The 26797-nt window shown below is 41.6% G+C and overlaps 1 protein-coding gene across 1 annotated transcript; it reads right to left on the minus strand.

Annotated features, from left to right (window-relative positions):
* Nucleotides 1-13100: 13100 nt before the first annotated feature.
* On the minus strand, nucleotides 13101-23953 carry pip4k2ca (phosphatidylinositol-5-phosphate 4-kinase, type II, gamma a). The gene is made up of 10 exons (XM_084187510.1): nucleotides 23515-23953; nucleotides 22912-23009; nucleotides 22473-22569; nucleotides 22100-22249; nucleotides 16551-16697; nucleotides 16205-16243; nucleotides 15921-16034; nucleotides 15467-15731; nucleotides 15159-15262; nucleotides 13101-14760 (listed from the first exon to the last, which is right to left on the minus strand). Exons 1-10 carry the CDS (start codon nucleotides 23665-23667, stop codon nucleotides 14680-14682), a joined length of 1248 nt encoding a protein of 415 aa, XP_084043636.1. The 5' UTR covers nucleotides 23668-23953; the 3' UTR covers nucleotides 13101-14679.
* Between the last annotated feature and the right edge of the window lie 2844 nt (nucleotides 23954-26797).

A 26797-nucleotide genomic window follows, 5' to 3' on the forward strand; every position in this document is an offset into this window, starting at 1 on the left:
TCAACGTGACCATGGCTCAACGCTCCTACCTGCCAGGCTACCTGCCGCTCCCCACATAACATTAGCACATAACGTTCTGAGAACCGTATGTTTCTTAGAGCTTGGTGAGAGTGTGGTTGTCCTATTGTTATTTTGCATAGGGTTTCCCAAAGTCGGTCCTGGGGCCCACCCTGGGTGCACGTTTTGGTTTTTGCCCTAGCACTACACAGCTGATTCAAATAATCCAAGCCTGATGATGAGTTGGTTATTGGGGCCTCAGGACCAACTTTGGGAAACCCTGATTTTGCATACATGGGTCTCCCAGTCACGGCCATCTGTGACACAGCCTGGGATCGAACCCAGGGTTGTAGTGAAGCCTCAAGCATTGCGATGCAGTGCCTTAGACTGCTGCGCCACTCGGGAATGGAACGTTTTCTTAATGTTCTGAGAACATGACTGTAAATAGAACCATGAGGAAACCTGTAGGAAACGTTATGCTGAAGTATTGAAATTGCCACAGAAGGACGTTGTTCTGTTGTTTCTTAATGGTCTCTGAACTATTTGAGAACATTCTCAATGTCAAACCAGTTGGAGAACGTTCCTAGAACATTCCCAAACATCAAATTAAATGTAACCATGTTTGAAGTTTTAGGAAACGTTCTGTTAAAGTAATGAAATACCAAGAAAATAAAGTTATTTTGTCAAGTTCCTTAAATATGCTGAGAAGCCAAGTAACTATCCTGCACCATTCCCAGAAGGTTGTGGGAAGGTTGTATGCAAAATAACCATAGGACAACCACGCTCTCATCAGGCTCTAAGAAACAGTGGCATAAAGTACTTACGTAAAAATACTTTAAAGTACTACTTAAGTAGTTTGGGGGGGTATTTGTACTTTACTTTACTTTACTATTTATATTTTTGACAACTTTTACTTTACTACATTCCTAAAGAAAATGATGTACTTTTTACTCTATACATTTTCCCTGACACCCAAAAGTACTTGTTACATTTTGAATGCTTAGCAGGACATGAAAATGATCAAATTCACACTTATCAACAGAACATCCCTGGTCATCCCTTCTGCCTCTGATCTGGCAGACTCACTAAACACAAATGCTTAGTTTGTAATGATGTCTGAGTGTTGGAGTGTGCCCCTGGCTATCACTAAATAAATTAATAAAAATAAAATTGTGCCGCCTGGTTTGCTTAATATAAGGAATTTGAAATGATTTATACTTTTACTTTTACTTTTGATACTTAAGTATATATTTAGCAATTACATTTACTTTTGATACTTAAGTATATTTAAAACTTTTACTCAAGTAGTATTTAACCGGGTGACTTTCACTTGAGTCATTTTCTATTAAGGTATCTTTACTTTTACTCAAGTATGATAATTGGGTACTTTTTCCACCACTGCTAAGAAACATATGGTTCTCAGACATATGGGATCTCTGTCCAGTCATTCTGTGGTGCACTACAAAACCATTATTCTACCAATGGTCTTCTAAGAGATGCCCTTTATACTCGTACCCATATACGGGTTGAAAATGGCAGATTTAGACACTGATAAGTGCCTTTACTGGAACGCAGTGTCTGTAACAGTAACAGCCTATACATGATGTCAGAGCTCAGGCTCACGGTTTTGATTGACAGGCGTGCTGAACTTGAGGATAGCACACAAGAAGATGCCCCCATCCCTCCCGCTAATTGGGCAACTTTTGCAAATGTTTTCTTGTCTGAGTGAGGGAAATGCTGTAAATTAAGAGGACTCGAAGTATTTTGAAAGATGTTGAGGATTATAATAAATACCGCTTTGATGTCCTACAAGCAAGTCAAACAACACCCGTAAGTACAAATGTTGAGCTCATTTCCATATCATAATACTCATGTCATACACAGTCACACATGCAGCCTACAGTTCATCATTCACGCCACCAACAGAGAGAAGACAGGGAAGAAACCACCATTTACCTACCTCTAGGCTGCTGTAACCTACATAGAGTGCATTCATAAAGTATTCAGACCCATTGACTTTTTCCACATTTTGTTACGTTACAGCCTTATTCTAAAATTGATTCAATTATTTTTTTTCCTCATCAATCTACACACAATACCCCATAATGACAAAGCGAAAACAGGTTTTTAAAATATTTTGCACATTTGTTTAAAAATAAATACCTTATTTACACAAATATTCAGACCCTTTGCTATGAGACTCGAAATTGAGCTCAGTTGCACCGTCCTTGAGATGTTTCTACAGCTTGATTGGACTCCACCTGTGGTAAATTCGAATGATTGGACATGATTTGGAAAGGCACAAACCTGTCTATATAAGGTCCCACAGTTGACAATGCATGTCAGAGCAAAAACTAAGCCATAAGGTCAAAGGAATTGTCAGTAGAGCTCCGAGACAGGATTGTGACGAGGCACAGATCTGGGGAAGGGTACCAAAACATTTCTGCAGCATTGAAGGTCGCCAAAAACACAGTGGCCTCCATCATTCTTAAATGGAAGAAGTTTGGAACCACCAAGACTCTTCCTAGAGTTGGCCGCCCGGCCAAACTGAGCAATCGGGAGAAGGGCCATGGTCAGGGAAGTGACCAGGAACCCGATGGTCACACTGACAGAGCTTCAGAGTTCCTCTGTGGAGATGGGAGAACCTTCCAGAAGGACAACAATCTCTGCAGTACTCCACCAATCAGGCCTTTATGGTGGAGTGGCCAGACGGAAGCCATTCCTCAGTAAAAGGCACATGACAGCCCACTTGGAGTTTGCCAAAAGGCACCTAAAGACTCTCAGACCATGAGAAACAAGATTCTCTGGTCTGATGAACTCGTTGGCCTGAATGCCAAACATCACGTCTGGAGGAAACCTGGCACCATGCCTACGGTGACACATGGTGGTGGCAGCATCATGCTGTGGGGATGTTTTTCAGCGGTAGAGACTGGGAGACTAGTCAGGCTTGAGGGAAAGATGGACAGAGAGATCCTTGATGAAAACCTGCTCCAGAGCACTCAGGACCTCAGACTGGGGCGAAGGTTCACCTTCCAACAGGACAACGACCCTAAGCACACAGCCAAGACAACGCAGGAGTGGCTTCGGGACAAGCCTCTGAATGTCCTTGAGTGGCCCAGCCAGAGCCTGGACTTGAACCCGATCGAACATCTCTGGAGAGACCTGAAAATAGCTGTGCAGCGATGCTCCCCATCCAACCTGGCAGAGCTTGAGAGGATCTGCAGAGAAGAATGGGAGAAACTCCCCAAAATGCAGGTGTGCCAAGCTTGTAGCGTCATACCCATGAAAAATCGAGGCTGTAATCGCTGCCAAAGGTGCTTCAACAAAGTACTGAGTAAAGGGTCTGAATACTTATGAAAATGTGATATTTCCTTTTTTTTCTTTTTTTTTTTGCATTACAACTTGTAATTTAAATGGATTTTTATTTGGATTTCATGTAAATTGAATATACATACACAAAATAGTCCAAATTGGTGAAGTGAAATAAAAAAAATTATAGAAAATAAATAACGGAAAAGTGGTGCGTGCATAGGTATTCACCCCCTTTGCTATGAAGCCCCTAAATAAGATCTGGTGCAACCAATTACCTTCATAAGTCACATAATTAGTTAAAGAAAGTCCACCTGTGTGCAATCTAAGTGTCACATGATCTGTCACATGATCTCAGTATATATATACCTGTTCTAAAAGGCCCCAGAGTCTGCAACAGTTGGAATGGTATCAAAGACATCAAATACGTGGTTTCCATTTGTTTGTTGCCAATGCATTTGCTGAGGGTTACTCCCCTCAGCAGCCTCCTGTGATGTCAACCTCAATGTTCAGGTCATCGTCACCAATCAACTACATTACAGTTAAAAATGACTGACTGCCACCACCGATTTCTATATGCTAGCTATGCTACCAGCTTCACTCCCGAGTGGCGCAGTGGTCCAAGGCACTGCATCGCAGTGCTAGCTGTGCCACTAGAGATCCTGGTTCGAATCCAGGCTCTGTCGTAGCTGGCCGTGACCGGGAGACCCATGGGGCAGCGCACAATTGGAATGGCCGGCAGGAATGTAGCTCAGTTGGTAGAGCATGGCGTTTGCAATGCCAGGGTTGTGGGTTTGATTCCCACGGGGGGCCAGTATGACATTTTTAAAAATAATTATAATGTATGCACTCACTAACTGTAAGTCGCTCTGGATAAGAGCGTCTGCTAAATGACTAAAATGTAAATATGAACGGGAGTTAGCATTTAGCAGACACTTCTTCTAAACCTGAAAAGGGACAACTTCTAAATGTTATGCATGTAAAACTTCCAAATATATTCAAATCAGACTTTAGTAACCACATTGTCAGCCTGTTACAATACATCAATCATGACGGATTTGATGAATATCCACTTTTTTAGATCAGATTTGTTGAATGTGCGCCAATCCGGCATCCTTCTATCCCCCACCGTCTGCGTTCCATTGACCTCTTTACAGCATCTATAGTGTCTGCATGATGTGTGTTTTAAAAATGACAATAAATAATATTTCATGTAACAGGTTGTGTGTCTAGGTTCTGGACATTGCTCCTTCTGAAAGTGTCTGTGTATATTTTGTACAGACATGATGATGATGATGATGATGATAATGGAAGTGAATAAACCACTATTGCTATGCCCAAAAAAAAAAAATAGAGGGAAATTCTTGAGGGAAACCTGTTTCATTCTTCCAGAGATTTGAGACTGGGACGGAGGTCCACCTTCCAGCAGGACCCTAAGCATACTGCTAAAGCAACACAAGTGGTTTAAGGGGATATATTGAAATGTCTTGGAATGGCCTAGTCAAAGCCCAGACCTCAATCCAAATGAGAATCTGTGGTATGACTTAAAGATTGCTGTACACCAGCGGAACCCATCCAACTTGAAGGAGCTGGAGCAGTTTTGCCTTGAAGAATGGGCAAAAATCCCAGTGGCTAGATGTGCCAAGCTTTTAGAGACATACCCCAAGAGACTTGCAGCTGTAATTGCTGCAAAAGGTGGATCTACAAAGTATTGACTTTGTAAATCAAATGATAAAAACCCCACAAAAATCAATTTTAATCCAGGTTGTAAGGCAACAAAATAGGAAAAATGCCAAGGGGGAAGGAAAATGTACAGGAAAATGGTCCAATTCACACACTTATCAAGAGATCATCCCTGGTCATCCCTACTGCCTCTGATCTGGAAAACTCACTAAATCATTTGTAAATGATGTTTGAGTGTTGGAGTGTCCCCCTGGCTATCCGTAAATGTGCTTAATATAAGGAATTTGACATTATTTATACTTTTACTTTTGATACTTAAGTATATTTTACCAATTACATTTACTTTTGGTACTTAAGTATATTAAAAACCAAATACTTTTAGACTTTTACTCAAGTAGTGTTTTACTGGGTGAGTTTCACTTTTACTTAAGTCATTTTCTATTAAGATATCTTTACTTTAACTCAAGTATGACAAGTGGGTACTTTTTCCATACGGTCTACATATTTATTTATTTTGTCATTCTATCGATTTTCATGGAATATTTTGTGGTAATTAAATAGAATTGATTTAGAATTGATCAAAACGTCAGTACAGAGACAAAGTGGAGTCGCAATTAAACGGCTCAGACACGAGACGTATGTGGCAGGTTCTACAGACAATCACGGATTACAAAGGGAAAACAAGCCACGTCGCGGACACTGACGTCTTGCTCCCGGACAAGCTAAACACCTTCATGTCACCTCTACCTTACCTGACACCCTAGACCCACTTCAATTTGCTTACCGCCCCAATAGATCCACAGACGATGCAATCGCCATCGCACTGCACACTGTCCTATCCCATCTGGATAAGACAAATATCTACGTAAGAATGCTGTTCATTGACTATAGCTCAGCCTTCAACACCATAGTACCCTCCAAGCTCATTATTAAGCTCGAGGCCCTTTGTCTTAACCCCGCCCTCTAAAACTAGGTCCTGGACTTCCTGACGGGCCACCCCCAGGTGGTGAAGGTAGGAAACAACACCTCCACTTCGCTGATCCTCAAAACAGGAGCCACACAAGAGTGCGTGCTCAGCCCCCTCCTGTACTCCCTGTTCACCTATGACTGTGTGGCCACGCATGCCTCCAACTCAATCATCAAGTTTGCAGACGACACAACAGTAGTAGGGCTGATTACCAACAATGACGAGACAGCCTACAAGGACGTGGTGAGGGCCCTGGCAGAGTGGTGACAGGAAAATAACCTCTCCCTCGATGTCAAGGAGCTGATCGTGGACTTCAGGAAACGGCAGAGGGAACACGCCGCTATCCAAATCGACGGGACAATCTGAAATGGTCCACCCACACAGACAGTGTGGCAAAGAAGGCGCAACAGTGCCTCAGGAGGCTGAAGAAATTTGGCTTGGCCCCTAAGACTTTTACGGATGCAAAATTTGAGAGCATCCGGTCGGGCGGTATCACTGCCTGGTACGGCAACTGCACCCTCCACAACCGCAGGGCTCTCCAGAGGGTGGTGCAGTCTAGCCAACGCATCACCGGGGGCACACTGCCTGCCCTCCAGGACACCTACAGCACCCGATGTCACAGGAAGGCCAAAAAGATCATCAAGGACATCAACCCCCCGAGCCACGGCCTGTTCACCCCTCTATCATCCAGAAGGCCCCCTCTATCATCCAGAAGGCGAGGTCAGTACAGGAGCATCAAAGCTCGGACAGAGAGACAGCTTCTATCTCAAGGCCATCATACTGTTAAATAGCCATCACTAGCTGGCTACCACCCAGTTACTCAACCCTGCACCTTAGAGGCTGCTGCCCTATATAAATAGACATGGAATCACTGGCCACTTTAATATGTTTACATACTGCTTTACTCATCAAATATGTATATACTGTATTCTATTCTACTGTATTTTAGTTTTTACATTGCTCATCCTAATATTTATATATTTCTTAATTCCATTCTTTTAGATGTGTGTATTGTTGTGAATTATTAGATACTACTGCACTGTTGGAGCTAGGAACACAAGCATTTTGCTACACCCGCAATAACATCTGCTACAAATGTGTAGGTGACCAATAAAATTTGATTTGATCAGAATTAATTGTCCATGTATTCTAAAATTGAAAGTGAGGGAGCGCCGCTACACACCTGTACAGTGTCAACGTTTATGATCACTATGTTTGATATACAGTTGCAAGATGACATGGCATCATACCCTGGGTTGTTCTGAAGAGAATGAGCCCGTTTGTCAACTGTGAAGAGAATTTGCTGGGGTCCAAACACATTAAGGCACGTACACTACATATTAAACAAAAGATAAAACAGTACATCATATAACATTATTACACCACTACATATCTACAATACAATATGTATAATACCACCATACAACAATATTACAATGTACACTACCGGTCAAAAGTTTTAGAACACCTACTCATTCAAGGGTTTTCTTTATTTTTACTGTTTTCTACATTGTAGAATAATAGTGAAGACGTCAAAACTATGAAATAACACATATGGAATCATGTAGTAACCAACAAAGTGTTAAACAAATCAAAATATATTTTATATTTGAGATTCTTCGAATAGCCACCTTGCCTTGATGACAGCTTTGCACTCTTGGCATTCTCTCAACCAGCTTCACCTGGAATGCTTTTCCAACAGTCTTGAAGGAGTTCCCACATATGCTGAGCACTTGTTGGCTGCTTTTCCTTCACTCTGCGGTCTGACTCATCCCAAACCATCTCAATTTGGTTGAGGTCGTGGGATTGTGGAGGCCAGGTCATCTGATGCAGCACTCCATCACTCTCCTTCTTGGTAAAAATAGCCCTTACACAGCCTGGAGGTGTGTTGGGTCATTGTCCTGTTGAAAAACAAATGATAGTCCCACTAAGCCCAAACCAGATGGGATGGTGTATCGCTGCAGAATGCTGTGGTAGCCATGCTGGTTAAGTGTGCCTTGAATTCTAAATAAATCACAGACAGTGTCACCAGCAAAGCACCCCTACACCATAACACCTCCTCCTACTCCATGCTTTACGGTGGGAGATACACGTGCAGAGATCATCCGTTCACCCACACTGCGTCTCACAAAGACACAGCGGTTGGAAACAAAAATCTCCAATTTGGACTGCAGACCAAAGGACACATTTCCACCGGTCTAATTTCCATTGCTCGTGTTTATTGGCCAAAGCAAGCCTCTTCCTCTTATTGGGGTCCTTTAGTAGTGGTTTCTTTGCAGCAATTTGACCATGAAGGCCTGATTCACACAGTCTCCTCTTAACAGTTGATGTTGAGATGTGTCTGTTACTTGAACACTGTGAAGCATTTGTTTGGGCTGCAATGTCTGAGGCTGGTAACTCTAATGAACGTATCCTTTGCAGCAGAGGTAACTCTGGGTCTTCCATTCCTATGGCAGTCCTCATGAGAGCCAGTTTCATCATAGCGCTTGATGGTTTTTGCGACTGCACTTAAATAAACTTTCAAAGTTCTTGAAGTGTTCCATATTGACTGACCATGTCTTACAGTAATGATGGACTGTCGTTTCTCTTTGCTTATTTGAGCTGTTCTTGCCATAATATGGACTTGGTCTTTTACCAAATAGGGCTATCTTCTGTATACCTTGTCACAACACAACTGATTGGCTCAAACGCATTAAGGAAAGAAATTCCACAAATTAACTTTTAAGAAGGCACACCTGTTAATTGAAATGCATTCCAGGTGACTACCTCATGAAGCTGGTTGAGAGAATGCCAAGAGTGTGCAAAGCTGTCATCAAAGCAAAGGGTGGCTATTTGAAGAATCTCAAATATAAAATATATTTTGATTTGTTTAATACTTTTTTGGTTACTACATGATTCCATATGTGTTATTTCATAGTTTTGATGTCTTCACTATTATTCTACAATGTAGAAGAAAAAAAAAAATCCTTGAATGAGTAGGTGTTCTAAAACATTTGACCGGTAGTGTACGTGTGTGTAGAGTGCGTGTGCTAGTGCTAGTGCTTGTGTGCGTATGCATGTCTGTACCTTTGTGTCTCTTAACAGTCCCCGGAGTTCCATAAGGTGTATTTTTACCTGTTTTTAAAATCTGATTCTACTACTTGCATCAATTATCTGATGTGGGATAGAGTCATGGCTCAATGTAGTATTGTGCGCCTCATATACTCTGTTCTGGACTTGGGGATTGTGAAGAGACCTCTGGTGGCATGTCTTGTGGGGTATGCATGGGTGTCCGAGCTGTGTGCTAGTAGTTTAAACAGACAGCTCGGAACATTCAGCTTGTCAACACTTCTTACAAAACAAGTAGTGATGAAGTCAATCTCTCTTCCACTTTGAGCCATGAGAGATTGACATGCATATTATTAATGTTAGCTCCCAGTGTACTTTTAAGGGCCAGCCGTGCTGCCCTGTTCTGAGCCAATTGTAATTTTCCTAAGTCCCTCTTTGTGTCACCTGACCACACTACTAAACAGTAGTCCAGGTGTGACAAAACTAGGGCCTGTAGGACCTGCCTTGTTGATAGTGTTATTAAGAAGGCAGAGCTTTATTATGGACAGACTTCTCCCCTTCTTAGCTTCTGTTGTATCAATATGTTTTGACCTTGACAGTTTACAATCCAGAGTTACTCCAAGCAGTTTAGTCACCTCAACTTGCTCAATTTCCACATTATTCATTACAATATTTAGTTGAGGTTTAGGGTTTAGTGAATGATTTGTCCCTAATACAATGCTTTTAGTTTTTGAAATATTTAGGACTAACATATTCCTTGCCACCCATTCTGAAACGGACTGCATTTCAGTCGCTGTAGTAGCTGACATGGTATAGTGTTGAGTAATCCGCATACATAGTATCACATTTATATAAGTATTCAGACCCTTTACTCAGTACTTTGTTGAAGCACCTTTGGCAGCGATTACAGCCTTGAGTCTTCTTGGGTATGACGCTACAAGCTTGGCATACCTGTATTTGGGGAGTTTCTCCCATTCTTCTCTGCAGATCCTCTCAAGCTCTGTCAGGTTGGATGGGGAGCGTTGGTGCACAGCTATTTTCAGGTCTCTCCAGAGATATTAGATCGGGTTCAAGTCTGGGCTCTGGCTGTGCCACTCAAGGACATTCAGAGACTTGTCCCGAAGCCACTCCTGCGTTGTCTTGACTGTGTGCTTTGGGTCGATGTCCTGTTGGAAGGCTGTAACGAAACAACATGTGGAAAAAGTCAAGTGGTCTGAATACTTTCTGAAGGCACTGTACGTTTTTTTCCAGCAACAGAATATGATCGATAATGGCAAAAGCTGCACTGAAGTCTAACAAAACAGCCCCCACAATCTTTTTATCATCAATCTCTCTCAGCCAATCATCAGTCATTTGTGTAAGTGCTGTGCTTGTTGAATGTCCTTCCCTATAAGCATGCTGAAAGTCTGTTGTCAATTTGTTTACTGTAAAATAGCATTGCATCTGGTCAAACATTTATTTTCCTAAAGTTTACTAAGGGTTGGTAACAGGCTGATTGGTCAGCTATTTGAGCCAGTAAAGGGGGATTTACTATTCTTGGGTAGCAGAATGACTTTTGCTTTCTAGTAGGCTTAAATTGAAGATATGGCAAATAGGAGTGGCAATATCGTCCGCTATTATCCTCAGGAATTATCCATCCAGGTTGTCAGACCCCGGTGGCTGGTCTCATACGATCCCGCAGGTGAAGAATCCAGATGTGGTGGTCCTGCGTTGGCTGGGTTACACGGTGTCTGCGGTTGTGAGGCCGGTTGGACATACTTCCCAATTCTCTAAAACGATGTTGGAGGTGCCTTATGGTAGAGAAATTAACATTACATTCTCTGGCAACAGCTCTGATGGACATTCCTTCAGTCAGCATGCCAATTGCATGTGTGGCATTGTGTTGTGTGACAAAACTGCACATTTTAGAGTGGCCTTTTATTGTCCCCAGCACAAGGTGTACCTGTGTAATGATCATGCTGTTTAATCAGCTTTTTGAAATGCCACACCTGTTAGGTGGATGGATTATTTTGGCAAAGAAGGAATGCTCACTAACATGGAAGTAAACAAATTTGTGCACAAAATCTTAGAGAAATAAGCTTTGTCTGCGTATGGAACATTTCTGGGACCTTTTATTTCAGCTCATAAAACATGGGACCAACACTTTACATGTTGCGTTTATATTTTTGTTCAGTGTATGTGCAGCAAAATGATCTGTTTCTCTGAGTTGCCTCATACAATTATAATACAATTATTTTATCAATAGGAGAAGGATTTTTTTTTGCTTGTGCATTGATAAGCACAACAAAGCACACCATCATATTTCTTCTGTAAAAAAAACATTTAAATGTGGCCCTATCCGTATAGGCCAATTCACTAGTGTAAAGGGTTCATCTTCTGTACAAAAAAACAACACAAAAACCGTTTAGTTGGTATGGAGGGCTGTGTGATATACATAAAAAACTGTCAGTAGGGGAGGACAATGCCAGGAAGCCCCTTTAGCCGTAGAGGAGTGGTGAATGGAAGAGAGAGAGAGTGTAGGGGGACGTAGGAAGCCTGTGGTACATCAAACCTCACAGAGGAAGCAAGCCCTTTAACCCAAACCCCCTTCCAACCTATCCCCCTCTCTGATGGTTTGTCTCAACACCCACTTTGAAAGCACTACTTCAACAGCGGCTTGGAAGCCAGTTGTAGGCAATGATTTTACTGACATCAACATTTCAATGGGTTGTCTCATCAACCTAGGAGGGGTGATTTTCCTGAAAGCTTCCTGGCACTAAGATCATCTTAAGGCCATTGGTATGCAAATATAAAATTATGATTTTAGTGCTATGAATTTGGAGGGAAATCAACCACCCCTGGTCAGTTTTCTGATTGAAACAGATGAGTATGATCATAAAGTTGTCAACACCTGTCAGGTTAGGTGACAGAGGGACATTTTGCAAAACCCCTTTGACATCCTTGACAAAGCATTAAGTCATCTTAGTTGGTGCTTATTTGATGTAATATAACTTTAGCTCTCATCAGCAGCAGTTCTATTTCATTTCTATGTAATGTCTTCGTTTTTATTTATTTTTAATGGAACCCAGGGCTCCCTGTAAAGCAGTGGCTTTTGTTACCAAGTGGACTATCCTGGCTAAATATATTCAAAAAACAAAATGAATGGTCAGCACCATTGTTCTGTTCAAGAGTTCCAGTGGCTACAGCCGCCACAGCCTTCCAGGCGTCATGGTGATACTGAACAGCACAGGGACAATATTTGTGTTGGCTGAGGTTCATGTTAATTGCAGATTAATGGGACGTGTTTGGAACGCAGTGTTCCAACTGCCACCCCTCTTTTACTCTCTAGGTTGTCAGCATTTCTCAGCTTTAGGCTGATTTTTCTCTCGCTCTGTCCATCCTGCTTACTTCCCTTTGTTAAGAGTAGTCAATTCCTCTCTTTTTCTAAAGCAACAGGAAGAGGTCTGTCAGCAGAATTATGGCTTCTGGAAAGAGGGGATAAACCTGTCCCTGACCTCCTCCAGTCTGTGTTGGACCCGGCCTGTTATCTGTGGCCAGCATAAAAACTAAAATGACCCTAGTGGTACCACTAACCAAACTAACAGCCTTATCAACTGTACCACTAACCAAACTAACAGCCTTATCAACTGTACCACTAACCAAACTAACAGCCTTATCAACTGTACCACTAACACCCCCATCAACTGTACCCCTAATCAAACTAACAGCCCTATCAACTGTACCACTAACCAAACTAACACCCCTATCAACTGTACCCCTAACCAAACTAACACCCCTATCAACTGTACCCCTAACCAAACTCACACCCCTATCAACTGCCATGCACTAGGAATTAATAACCCTGGTGTACAGGTACCAACCAAACTAGCAGATTTTCATCCTGACCATAAACAGGAAGGAGAGGTTGAACTTCTCCATGTCTCCATCCCAAATGGCACCCTATTCGCACATCATAAGTAATGCCAGTATAGATAAATGCACCAGAGAGGAAATCTCTTTCCTCCATCTTGGTTAGCTGTTTTCATTGAACTGACCTGGTCGCCTGAACTCTGTGCTTTTATATATCCTACACTACAGGGAGATGAGGAGAGATTTGTCTGCACAAGGTCTACATTTTAATGTAAAATATATACACAAATATTCCAACACATTTCAGAAAAACTTTGTAAAATATATTTTGGTCCAAAAGCTGATTTGCAAAAATATAGGATGTGCAATCACAATGGTCACAAGGCATCACAAACTTCTACTGTACCTATTCAGCCCTATCAGTGTATTCAACTTCTATACTAGAAAACTCTACATCACACATTTAAGGCTATAATTTGCATAAAGCAGCTGAAATGTAGTGCTGCATTCTACGAGTAACACATAATACCAAGATTGCTATTCAGTGGAGTATCTAATAGTAGTAGTAGTCAAATTTGACCAAGCATAAACAATCCATCTCTACTGATATTTAATTATAGCCTGGTCCCAGATCTGTTTGTGCTCTTGCCAACTCCATTGCTGTCATTGTCAAGACAAACATGTTTGCCATGACAATGTGTGAAAGGGAGTTGGTTATGACAGCAAAAAGACTGGCACTCAAGCTACCTTTATTCCCCATCATTCTTGAGAAGTGCTTCTTTAAAAATGATGCTGTTTGATGCAGAAAAATTTGCAGCAACTAATATGTTCCAAAAAAAATGGTCAGTCCAACAATGGATTCTGGTCCCAAGTCCACTCATGATAGCGAAATGCGCAGTGTTTCCCCTATATTCATTTAGCAGCGGGGGCCCACCGCTGCAAAAAATACGATTTTACATATATGACTTTTTATATATAAATAATTTTTGCCGAGACGCACTTTAAAATAGATAGTCGTTGGATCAATGTCTGGAAGTCTATGGGAACAGCTAGCATGTCTCCTCCCCCAGCTACCCTTGCCACCACTGCTGAAATTCTAGGGGAAACACATACTCCATATGATCCAAAGTGAGATGATGATGAGGGATGTTCATGTCAAATACCAAAAGGCTTTCCCTTTACTGTAGGGTTCACTACACTGATATATTCCCATGTCCAGTTATATTAGCATACTCACTCAGTAGATTGGACCAATCCAGGGTCGTGTTCAGTAGCACTAAAATCACCATGATTTCTTATTGGACAAGTTCAGGTAGTTAGTACCTAGTCATTGGTAGTATTGTACCTTCCTGTTTCACTCAGTTTCAAACCTTTTCTCCTGTCTGGTGCTTAAAATGGACACGACCCAGGATTTCAACTGCCTGGGTTAAAGGGGCAATCTGGGATTCAAACAACAAAGCAGTCAATGTATCAATCTCAGGTTGTCCCATTAAGTCTAATCAATCCTTTTCAGTGTAACATCTCTAGGACACAAGCAGCAGTATTAGACAAAGTACACTTTGGCTCCAAAGTCAGTCAGTCAGAGTGCTTATCAATGTGGAATCACATTCTTCTTATAAATATGTATCAGTCAGTAATACATTACAACAATGGAAAGAGTCTGGTGTGAGATCAGACTAAAATAATCTGTGTGTTTACATTGTTTGGGGCAATGTTTCATGATATAAATGTACAGCAGAACAAAAGTAAAATAGAGAAAGAAAAAGAAAACCTTCAAATCTAAATGGGAAAAGTTTGGTTGTATCAGTGGTGGTTATAATGTCCTGCTATGCAAAGATGTTAGAGATGAAATCCCGAAATCGCTTGGCATACTGTTCTGGGTGGACAGTGGAGATTTCAGCACCAGCCTGTAGAGGCATAGAGAAGGGATAACGTCAGACTGAACATCTTATTGGGAATGAAAAGTATCAATGAAATGCTAATTTTACAGTTATAGTTGAACAAATGAGAGACCCTTAACCCTCTAATCTCAGAGATGTGACCAGCCCAACATTGGAAACCCAGGGAAAATAAGACATTTATTTGGGAATAGGTAACTTTCAATTATTTATGAATAGGGAATGATGTTAGAAAAGCAGTAATGCACACAGTATACAATGAGAATCCCATTGCATCTTATATCATAAGGTGAATGAAAGGTGTTGCTGAATTAAAATCTCATTTTACAATATATCCCTGGCATTCTGAATCTAAATGATCTAATAGGACAGACCCTAACCCCCTTTCCTTCTCCCTTTTCACTCACCCCATGCTTGACAGTTTTGGCTGCGTGAGCGGCTTTCTTCTTGGTGTCATACTGTGTCAGAACGTCTATCAGACCCATGAAGTACACCTCCCTCTGAGGGGCTCCTGATGGGGAAACAGACAGAGAGATGTGGAATAGCCACTGCTCAAAAACACAAATTACCCAAATTGCAGTGTAACTGTAAATCCATGATTAGAGTAAATTCTATTTAAGTGAATTAAATTCAGTAAGTAAATTGAGAACCCAATTGCTTGAATTGATTGAATTGACCCCAACCATGTAATTTCCCAACTTTGCCTTGAACTTACCAGGGGCACTCCTCACGGCGTACACATCCACGTAGGGGTCAAACTCCCCGGGCCCCAGGGGCTTGCAGGAGGCCATGTAGCCAGCGATGCCCTCAGGAGACGTACCGTAGGAGCCAACATTAGCAGCCTGCGTGTGGCCATTCTCAGTCTCCCCCTCCTCCTCATTGGAGGGCTCCTCTCCCTCCTCCTCCTCCCGCTCAGCCCGCCCCACATCATGGATACCCAACAGCAGGCTGTAGTCCATGATCTTTAGCTTGACCAGAAACTACAGGACAGGACACACACCAAACGATCACTATGGACGGAGATGGTGGTATCACGGTAAAAAACAGAATGTATCTACTACCACCTTGTGGTAGATTCCTAGAATAGGAAGGCAGGTTCTAGAACTGAAAACATTCAAATATGAATTATAGTTCTAGTCCCCCTTCTAGTTCTGTGGAGGTCACCTTACCTCCACATCTCTGTTGAGTTTCTCCATGACCCTTTCCTTCTGCTCCTCGCTCACGTACACCTTCTGCATGTTGTTTCTGAAGTCCATGTCCTTGTAGGTGGGGAGCTCTTTCACCTGAGGGACAGTTATGAAACATTGAAACAGACACATGCAAACTTTCTCAAGAAAGTAATGACATGAAATGACAAAATGTACTGTGGGTGCTTAATAAGACTAGTCCCTTAGAAAGGCAATTTTCACATGTATGGTTGGTTGGGTGACATACACATTCTTAGTCGTCTTACCCGCTCTTTGTCACTTGCTTCACGAGACACCAGAGAGCCCTGAGTAGCAATAAGATAAGAGGTTAATAGGCAAGGTCAGGGATTCTATGACCTCTGCGTGGAAATCATGAAGTAGCTAACGGAACAACCTGTAACTTTACCAAAATGCCCAGGACTCCAGAAATCCCGGTTGGAAGATTCCCGGAATTAGAAGGGAATAAGCAAAAAAAATCAGGAAATCCTCCAATCAGGATTTCTGGAAAACCTGGATGTTTGTGTCTCTCTCTCTCACCTTGACGTTGTACTGTGTGTGTGTGCGCTTGGGTGTGTGTGTGTGTGTGTGTTTGCGTGCGTCACTCCCGCTCACCTTAAGGTCGTACTTCCTGTGCACCACCAGTCTGTGACTGAACATGTTCCTCATGACGATCAGGTAGGTCTCCTCATTCTCCACACCCACACGGTACATCCCCAGGAACTGGGGCAGCAGAGTGCTGCCGTGGCACTTCACTATGTGCTGCAGCCAGGGAGAAGATGGGAAAGAATGAATGGCAAATAGACTATGGTTGTGTCTGAATTGGCACCCATAGTGCCGTGGTCAAAAGCACACACCAGTACTGTACAAAGTACATTCATTATGCATTCACGACTCCTTTCTTTCACCCCTGGTTGAAGATGAAATTGAAATGTTTTTCAAACTGTTTTTCAACCAAATTGCTCTCTCCATCTTCCTCTGCCTTACTCTCTCTTCCTTTCCCTCCTTCTCTCTATCCAGGTTACAAATGGGTCCCCACTCAGACTGTGATCTATTAAAAAGGGACACACTTTAAACTGACCTCATTCAGAGTCTCCTGACTGGAACACAATGTAGCTAGCAGAATGCTAACAAAAGATATGATGCTTTGAAAAGACTGTACTGTACCGTTTATATTCTCCGCTTCTATTCTTTGCAGTCTGCATGGAGCCAAAATGAGCAGCAGTGGCAATGTGGATGGGATGCAAGGTAAACAAAGCCCCCAGGACACATAAGCTGAGTCCCAAATGGCAACCTACTTTTCCTATATAGTGCACTACTTTTGATGACCTGCCAACCTTGAAGAATGAGTAGTAATTCAATGTGGCGGCGGCACCCCCGGCCCTGCAGACCCCACGACGGCACGCACGCCACACCGCTCAAATCATAGGCAAATTCAATTTTTTTTGCCTAATAATGATGTTGGCAGAAGACTGCCTCAGTAGGAATGGTAGGCTATAGACTTATGGGTACTTTGTAATTATTGGCTGCTCTTCAGTAGCTCACTAGAAATACGTTGAAATGTACAATCAGGGCTCTCCCTAGGATTTTCTGACAAGGTGGTGCAGATGTAGGCCTAAGGTTGGGTAGTGGGGAGGTCCTGAAGGGGTCAGTCAACTTCCCGCTCAGGAAGATGGGGCATTTAGCTTTTTTGAAAGCCCTGTAAACCGCCATTTCCTGAAACCTAGTCTTAAATTATGCTGAACAAAAATATAAACGCAACATGCAACAATTTTACTGAGTTACAGTTCATATAAGGAAATCAGTCACTTGAAATAAATGCATTAGGCCCTAATCTATGGATTTCACATGACTGGGAATACACATACGCATCTGTTGGTCACACCTTTAAAAAAAGGTAGGGTCGAGGATCAGAAAACCATTCAGTATCTGTTGTGACCACCACTTTCCTCACGCAGCGCAACATCTCCTTCGCATAAAGTTGATCAGAATGTTGATTGCGGCCTGTGGAATGTTGTCCCACTCCTCTTCAATGGCTGTGCGAAGTTGCTCGATATTGGCGGGAACTGGAACACGCTGTCGTACACGTGGATCCAGAGCATCCAAACATGCTAAATGGGTGACATGTCTGGTGAGTATGCAGGCCGTGGAAAAACTGGGACATTTTCAGCTTCCAGGATGTGTGTACAGATCCTTCCGACATGGGGCCGTGCATTATCATGCTAAAACAAGAGGTAATGGCGGCGGATGAATGGCACGACAATGGGCCTCAGGATCTTGTCATGGTATCTCTGTGCATCCAAATTGCCATTGATAAAATGCAATTATGTTCGTTGTCCGTAGCTTATGCCTGCCCATAACATAACCCCACCATGGGGCACTCTGTTCACAACGTTGACATCAGCAAACTGCTCACCCACACGACGCCATACACGTGGTCTGCGTTTGTGAGGCCAGTTGGACGTACTGCCAAATTCTCTAAAATGACGTTTGAGGCGGCTTATGGTAGAGAAATTAACATTAAATTATCTGGCAACAGCTCTGGTGGACATTCCTGCAGTCAGCATGCCAATTGCACACTTTCTCAAAACTTGAGACATCTGTGGCATTGCATTGTGAGACAAAACTGCACATTTTAGAGTGGCCTTTTATTGTCCCCAGCACAAGGTGTGTAATGATCATGCTGTTTAATCAGCTTTTTGATATGCCACACATGCCAGGTGGAAGGATTATCTTGGCAAAGGAGAAATGCTCACTAACAAGGATGTAAACAAATCTGTGCACAACATTTTAGAGAAATAAGCTTTTTGTGCATATGGAACATTTCTGGGATATTTTATTTCAGCTCATGAAACATGGGACCAACACTTTACCTGTTGCGTTTATATTTTTGTTCAGTTTATATCAAACAATGTAGCCAACAAAGAAGTATTGTGTTTGATCCTAAATTAAATTGAGGTGGTCTCATTAACCACTTTTCCATCCAAAATTGTTATGGAAGTAGAGTCATACCATATAAAAAAATATTTTAAAAAATCACGACAGCCGTTTTGGTACAATTTTATATGCCGACAGATAATTTGTTTGTTCGACATGGTGGGATCTTTTTGTGTTGGTAAAATGCGAGAAATCGTGGTGTGTGGTCATCCCACTATGACTAGGGAAACCATGCAGTTTATTAGGCTACAGATCAACTAAGTTATGATGAACTTCACAGGGTGGTGAATGTGCACGGTGATCTTGATGCTCCCAGAGGGTATTATTCTGGTGACATGATAATCAATGGTTGACTGCCGTTTGACAAATAAAAATATTCTCGCTATTATTCATAATAATCTCATCATTGTAGACCACCCTAAAGCTGTTGGCTAGAGCGCACGTGCAAAGACCAGAATAGGCACATTTTCTATGTAACGCAACAGTTTGTGACAAAACTATCGGTAGAGTTGGAAATGCGATGGAAACACATTGAACTTTAGATTTTTATTCGACACATGAACATTTTCTTTATGTGGATTTTAGAATATTTGCATGAAGATCTGGTGCCAATTGGATGGAAACATAGCTATTGACACTCACATTTTTCAAGGTTAAATTTAGGGGTAACGATTATTCTAATTAATAGCTGTCTTTATGTGGATACCAGTGAAAATGTAAACTTGCTTAATTTTGTTTGGGGAGAACATTTGGAATAATTCAATTACTGGATGTAATGTCGTAGTCTAGTTTACTGAAGGCTATTTGGAATATGAAACAACTGAACTAGGCCTATAGGAGCTTGTTTCAGATCTCCATCCCTGACCTAATCCATCAAGTTAGGTCTGACTACTAGGCTACCATTCATTCAACATGCCTCGTTGTCATTGGTGAACTGACTATTATCACATCACTAGCCTTGTTGTGTGTTAGGCCTACTGTTGACATACAGCTACATGAAGAGGACAGATCCAGAACTGTTTAATTAACATAGACTGTTAAAGATTAGTAGGCCTAACACACAACTTTCTGTGAAGGACGGTATTAGAGGAACATCTAAGCAGCAACGCAAACTGAACTACGGCAACACCGCACGTTTCCTTGCTCGTCAATGCGCTAGTGCCTACTGCTGTTGAGGAGATCAAAGCATGTGTGGCAAGAAAGGGTTCTTGCTTAGGGTGCGTTCGTAAATTCACTCTGGCTATCTACTCCGATTTCAGAGCACTCACGTCTGAGTGTGCCAGAGCGCAGAATAACTGATGAATTTATGAACACTCAACACCCGTTGAATATGGCCGGTGTTGGTAAACGTTGGCAAAAAAAGCTTTAGCAAAAAAGCTGTTGCCAGCAGCACAGTTACAGTCACCAATGCTCTGGATAACCAGCTCTGCAAGTGCGAGTAAAATGGTCAGAGTGAGGTGTTCTCTCATTTGTGTCTGGAAGCAGCTAGCAAGATAGCCAACATTAGCCAGTTAGCTTGGGTGCTTGACTGCCGTTGTGAGGTCAGAACGCTCGGATCAACCCTCAGCCAGAGCGTCCAGTGTGCGTTCTGAACGTTCCGAGAGCGAAACGCTCAGAATTTATGAATGGACAATCTGACAACGCTCTGAATTTACAAACGCCCAGAGCACACTCTCAGCGCAATCTGGCACTCCAGATTGAATTTACGAACACACACTTAGTTGACTAAACAACGCTGTACCTAACTACCTTCGTCGTAATGACGCCTTAGCTAAGGAGCTAACTACGAAATATTAGTGGTTATGTGCTTGACAAGCACATACAAATTTGGAAAAAGTATTTGGCAAACAGTTTGTTCTCCATTTTCCCTTTTTCCTCACATGTTAGTGGTATCAACGGACGAAGTTCAGAGCTGCCATCCAGCTCGAGGGAGGAAAACTGTACCAGAGACGGAAGAGAAAGCGAGACACCCCACTCGCATTTTTTTTGTTTTTTTTTGTTCATTCTGGTTCAATTGAAGTCAATGAACTAAGTAGACCAGACCCTGCTGCTATCACATTAGTGTCTATGGGAGAGCCACCCCCTTAAGTAGACAGGAACTGACCATTATTTTCCAATGGTAAACTGCCTGAGTGAAATATCTTCATTTATCTACCATCTTTGATAGTACTATGACTACAGGGGGCGGGCCGGAGCAGAGCGCTAGAGATTATTTATCCTCGCCCAAATCCTCGGATTAGCTCAACTCCAATTTCAGACGGTTGAGTCAAAAAAGACAATGTGCCAACTAGAAGCCTATTTTTGCATATTTTAGGGTAGTTTTTTGTACCAACGTACGTTGACCTCAAATTACGTACATGGTACGCAAAATGTGTTCTGGTTGGCAGGTCTGCTTTTGACCAGAGCCCTATGGGCCATTTGGGATGCAACAATAGAGATGTAAAAAAAAAAATAACTATGCAGTGGCACTGCACACTCAAGAGCTCTGCTGCTCCGATTATAATAATCTGCTCATTCAGCGACAAATGATGCACGCATGCACATACACTCTAGCCCAGGTTTCTTCAATTCCGGTCCTGGAGGGCTGAAACACTTCTGTTTTTTATTTCTACCTGGTAGTTAACTGCACTCACCTGGTGTCCCAGGTCTGAATTAGCCCCTGATTAGAAGGAGAGGATGAAAAACAGAGGTGTTTCGGCCCTCCAGGACCGGAATTGAAGAACCCTGCTCTAGCCTAACACGGCTGTTTAAATAACCAGGTCATCAGTCTGAGTGCTGATGTAGGATCAGTTTAGGACCTAACCCTAGATGAGCAATCCTACTCCGAGGCACTTTTTCAACACTAGCACAGAGCAAGGCAACTCGTTCCTCGGCTAACCAGAAATTCACATCTGGTGCATGGAATAGCGAGTCCAAGGCTTTCAAATGAAATGTATGAATTGATTCATGCCAAGTTCAATTGGAATAGCTGCTAAATTGATGTGAAAAAGCAGTGAAATGCTTACTTACAAGCCCTTAACCAACAATGCAGTTTTTAAAGAAAAGTAAAAGTTAAGTAAAATATAGAAAATAGAAAATAATTAAAGAGCAGCAGTAAAATGAAATAACAGTAAGGAGGCTATATACAGGGGGTACCTGTGCGGGGGCACCGGTTAGTCGAGGTAATTGAGGTAATATGTTAATGTGGGTAGAGTTAAAGTGACTAAGCCTGGGTGTCATTACATTACCTGGTGGTATTCAGACAGGATGCCGTGCATGTCTGCCACATCCTCACTAGAGATCTGCTTTATGACCAGCGTGCGATCGTAGGAGGTCAGGAGGATCCCCTCCCCCTGGGCGTCCCCACCTCTTACAGGAGGGCTGCGGGTCAACGACACCTACAGGGATGAGAGAGAAAACAGGCGTACTTAAAATCAACTGCATGATGATGACCAACTTAGTATTTATTGTTTTAATAGTCATTGGCCTAGTCCATCGGTGTGTCCCAATAACATCTCCTTTCTCCTGAAGTTTGCACTGGTTCACTACTTCTCACAAATCTAAAAGCATTGGATTGGTGGAGGTATGGGCTAGTGGGAGTTTCCATAGCAACACTCATACCTGGTAGTCTAGATCCTCAATTCCGAAGCGCTCCCGAAGATTGCGAAACACTTGGGGACAGTATTCTTTAAACTTAAAATGTCCTGGTAGATTCTCTCTGCAAAAGAAAGTTGAACAAATTCTCAACAACTTGCAGTGTTTACTCTCCCTCTTACCATTCCCCGTCATCAAGGAATCTCAAATATAACATTTATTTTGATATGTTTAACAGTTTTTGTGTTAATACATGATTCAATATGTGTTATTTCATAGTTTTGATGTCTTCACTACTATTCTACAATGTAGAAAATAGTAAAAATTAAGAAAAACCCTTGAATGAGTAGGTGTGTCCAAACTTTTGACTGGTATGTATGTATGTGTGTGTGTGTGTGTGTGTGTGTGTGTGTGTGTGTATATATATGAATGAGAGAGAGTATTGACAAGAGTGAGCAAACATTACTTGTTGAAGAGGTGATTGTTGACTTTGATCTTAGTGTTTGCTTTGAAGTCATCAGGCAGCAGCATGACAGGAACAGGCACCTGGTTTAAGTCATTAATCTGCAGACAGACAGAAAGAAGTACGGTACTCCCATTAGCTACTACACTTTCAACATGGGATCATCATGAGGGGTAAACATGCAGTTGATCGATAGCAAACAAGATGGAAATGATTTTTATGACAGGCTGCCCTGTCATTGCTTTCTAGAGACCACACTGGCTAACTTTTCTCTCAGCAAAGCCCACAACACACCGTCCATGACGTGACACTTCAGTGTCAGCTGATAGTTGGCTACTAGCCAGCAGCAAGTTGGTTAGTCTGCTACAGCTAGTGTTACTGACACAAACAATTCTAGCCAACGTGGTTAGCAATCAACCAGACATTAGCTAGCTTGTTCTCGGAACAGTTCGTTTAGTTAACGTTACATTTCTACTGAATGCGCATAGCTAACGTTAGCTAGCTACGCCGACTGCTAGGTTTGATAACTAGCTAGCTACCTAGCTTCAGCTAACTCTGAATGTCAAAATTAGCTACCTAACAACATAACTGACGTTTTATACTCACCGAATGATTTACACCCCACATAAAAACGCTCAAGACTGGGCCGCTGGCACGAAAGACCTTCACCTTCTGCTGCACAAAATGTTTCTTTTTGGTTTTGGTTTTTGGGGCCAATATCACCATAGGACTGGAAACAGCGTTACCGCTGGACGCCATCGCGGAGATTGCCCTGGCTTTGCCTTGCGTGGGAACTTTATTTTTTCGTCTCCCGATTCTGATCTTTCGCAAACTGACTTCCCCGTGTCACTGCGTAATGTTGCTGGTACCTCGAGCAATCCCGTCTGAATTCAGATCAGTAGTAGCCTACATTTGTGCTTGTTTTAACACTAATTATGGATTCCAAACTAGTCTTCTTCAAATATATTCTAGTCCAGCTAGTCTCGAAAAAAAATATTGAGGAACTGAACTGCAGACCCCTGTTGTGTTGGTTCAGGTGATGGACAGTTGTGAAAAACCAAAGAGATGTTACAATCATGTCATGTGATCTTATAGGCGGAAACTTGGCCATTTCTTTCATAGAAAATGTTACTGACAAGTGACTAACCATTATATGATACTTCAGCTATCCTCACAGTTCTGCAACACTGTAGTAATGCAGAGCTGTCCTATAAGGAGAATAAAGTTCGACTATGAAGGTAAATCAGCTAAATCCTGCATCTGTGCAGTGCTTGAGCTTTCCAAAGACAAATTCCATAGAAGACAAACACTACACTTTCTGATGAATTGATCATAGAGGAATTTGCTCACTAGAAAAGTTGCAGCCCTCATATACCTCTCTCACTCACAGCAGTGCCTATGACAAAATTTGACTGAAATAAGCGTGTTGTTCAAATGATTCACATGATACACTCTCATCTCTCTTCGCTTATTAACTGTGTAGGCCTACTCAAACTGAAACCAATGCTTAGACATGACAAGGGATCCATAAGACTAAGGTTAGTTGCCCAATTTTGCATAATTGTATTACTGTTGTTACACTGTTCTCCCTTGCCTGGTGTTCTCCCCATATTTTCACCATCACTGGCCTTAATGCAGCTCCAATGTCATGGTGTGTGTGCGTGTCCCGTATGACACTATTCGCTATTTAGTGCACTATTTTTGAACAGGGCCCCTATAGTGTACTATAGGGAATAGGGTGCCATTTGGGACACAAGCCCTCCACTCTGTTATTACTTCTGACATGCCATCTCTCATATGCTTTGGCCAGTAATAACTACAGCATTGCAACATAAATGGATTACACTCTGGATTGCACTCTACATGTTTAAATGTATACATTTGGTGGATTCAATACATTATTTCCCCATACTGATCATCATCACATTGAGCTTTAGTTGAATATATCTTATTTTAATTTCTGCATATAAACCATGCTCTTATAGAGGATATACCACAAGCATTGTTAATTACATAGCATTTTGATTTCTTCCATCGGAGTACATTTTAGATTGTTAATTCTGTGCACAGAGAGGGTAGCTATAGGATGTCTCATATATTCACTCTCCTAAGAATAGTAAATGTAACCACCCTAGATACAGAAGTAGAACATGTGGTGTGATTTAACAAAGGACACTGCTTACTTTCCTGCATCATCCTCTGCGAGACCTGCATTTCAAATTCTTATGCATTGACAAATAGGATATTCTATGCTGTTTCCTTGGAAACAGGCATGTGTCCTTGTATACTGTAGGTGCTGGAACAAATTGTCCTTTGCATCCCCTAGACATGGTAGAAAACCTGCATCATACTGATGCCTATTCATTCCTAGTACATACATGTTAATAACGTGTTGGTTCATCTTTAACTTGTTGGTTTATTTTAACGTGATCTGGACAGAGACAGTTATTAGATCTTATTAACGGTTTGAACATTTAAACAGCAAACAAATATTTTAAATCAGAGCCATAATTTTAAATCAGCTCAGCTGACATAAGAGAACAACAGTGGCTAGCAGAGTAGCTGTGCTACATTTTGCTGCTACACCTGTGCAGTGCTTCAGATTGTGACCATGACTAAGCAGCTTTGTAAAATGAATGAGATCCAATAGCACTACAGCTATTGCATTGGTGGAGCTCACAAATAAAACACACTGTAATGCTCTTTTTTATATTAATATATGTATTTATTGTTATTCATTTTGATATCATTTTTTATTTTAGCCTTTGTAAATATAGGCCCCCTGTGCATGGCCCTACCATCACAGCACATACATTGGCACAACAAGATGGGTGAGAAATAGAAATAATCTAATCACACAGTTTATCACACAATTCAAAGACAAGTAAGTAACTGTAACATATTCAAACTTAATTTACCAAAATTAGCATTGTAATAGGACGTGCCATAAGCAAAACATTATCATGATACATTCCAATATTAAATGGTCAAAGTATAAATAAAATACGTTTTTTGAAATAAAAATCATAACATGTACAGCAGTTGAATAGCTCAGATGTGTGTAGTGAGTTTCACCATGAGGGTGCTACTGCCTCCAAAGCACAATGCTCTCCCTAGCAAAGAAATAAAATAACCTCTGTTTTTAAATTAAAGAAAACTGCTGACAATATAAAAATACATGGCATTGTAGTTCATTAAATAAACCAACAATTTATATATAAAATATTATATTGACGTGTATAAAAATATGCTTAACAACTTCTTGAAAAGGGTAACAGCCATAAGATTTTTTTTGTCTGCCACTTCAGAACACACACTGTCAACCACAAAAATCCAACATATGTACAAACAATCAACTATTAGAGCAGTCAGAACGTCATTTCAACAACAATGGACTGTTTCACATAGCCTAACTATTTTTCTGACGCGATTATAGGATAAGTGTAAAATTCAAGCAGTACTGCATGGAATTTCATACTCCAAAATAAATTAAATAGAAAAGGAATATTCATCAATTTAATTAAGTAAATATCATAATGTCAGTGTATCTTTGGAGAAAAGGAGAGAGGATGGTGACGGAGACACGTTTTCAAACATTGTGTCACACCAACACCAGCGTAACAGTATTTCAGCCCACTGAGTTAAAGGCCCAGTGCAGTCAAAAATGTGATTTTTCTGTGTTTTATATATATTTCCACACTATAAGGTTGGAATAATACTGTAAAATTATGAAAATTATGATAATGCCCTTTTAGTGTAAGAGCTGGTTGAAAAGACGCCTGAAATTTCAGCCTGTTTTGGTGGGATGGAGTTTTGGCCTGCCTGGTGATGTCACCAGGCAGTAAATCAGTTAATAAGCCAATAGGAAAGAGAGTTCCAAATAACTAGT

This window comes from Coregonus lavaretus (genome assembly GCF_964263955.1).
Source record: "Coregonus lavaretus genome assembly, chromosome: 22".
Taxonomy (NCBI): domain Eukaryota; kingdom Metazoa; phylum Chordata; class Actinopteri; order Salmoniformes; family Salmonidae; genus Coregonus; species Coregonus lavaretus.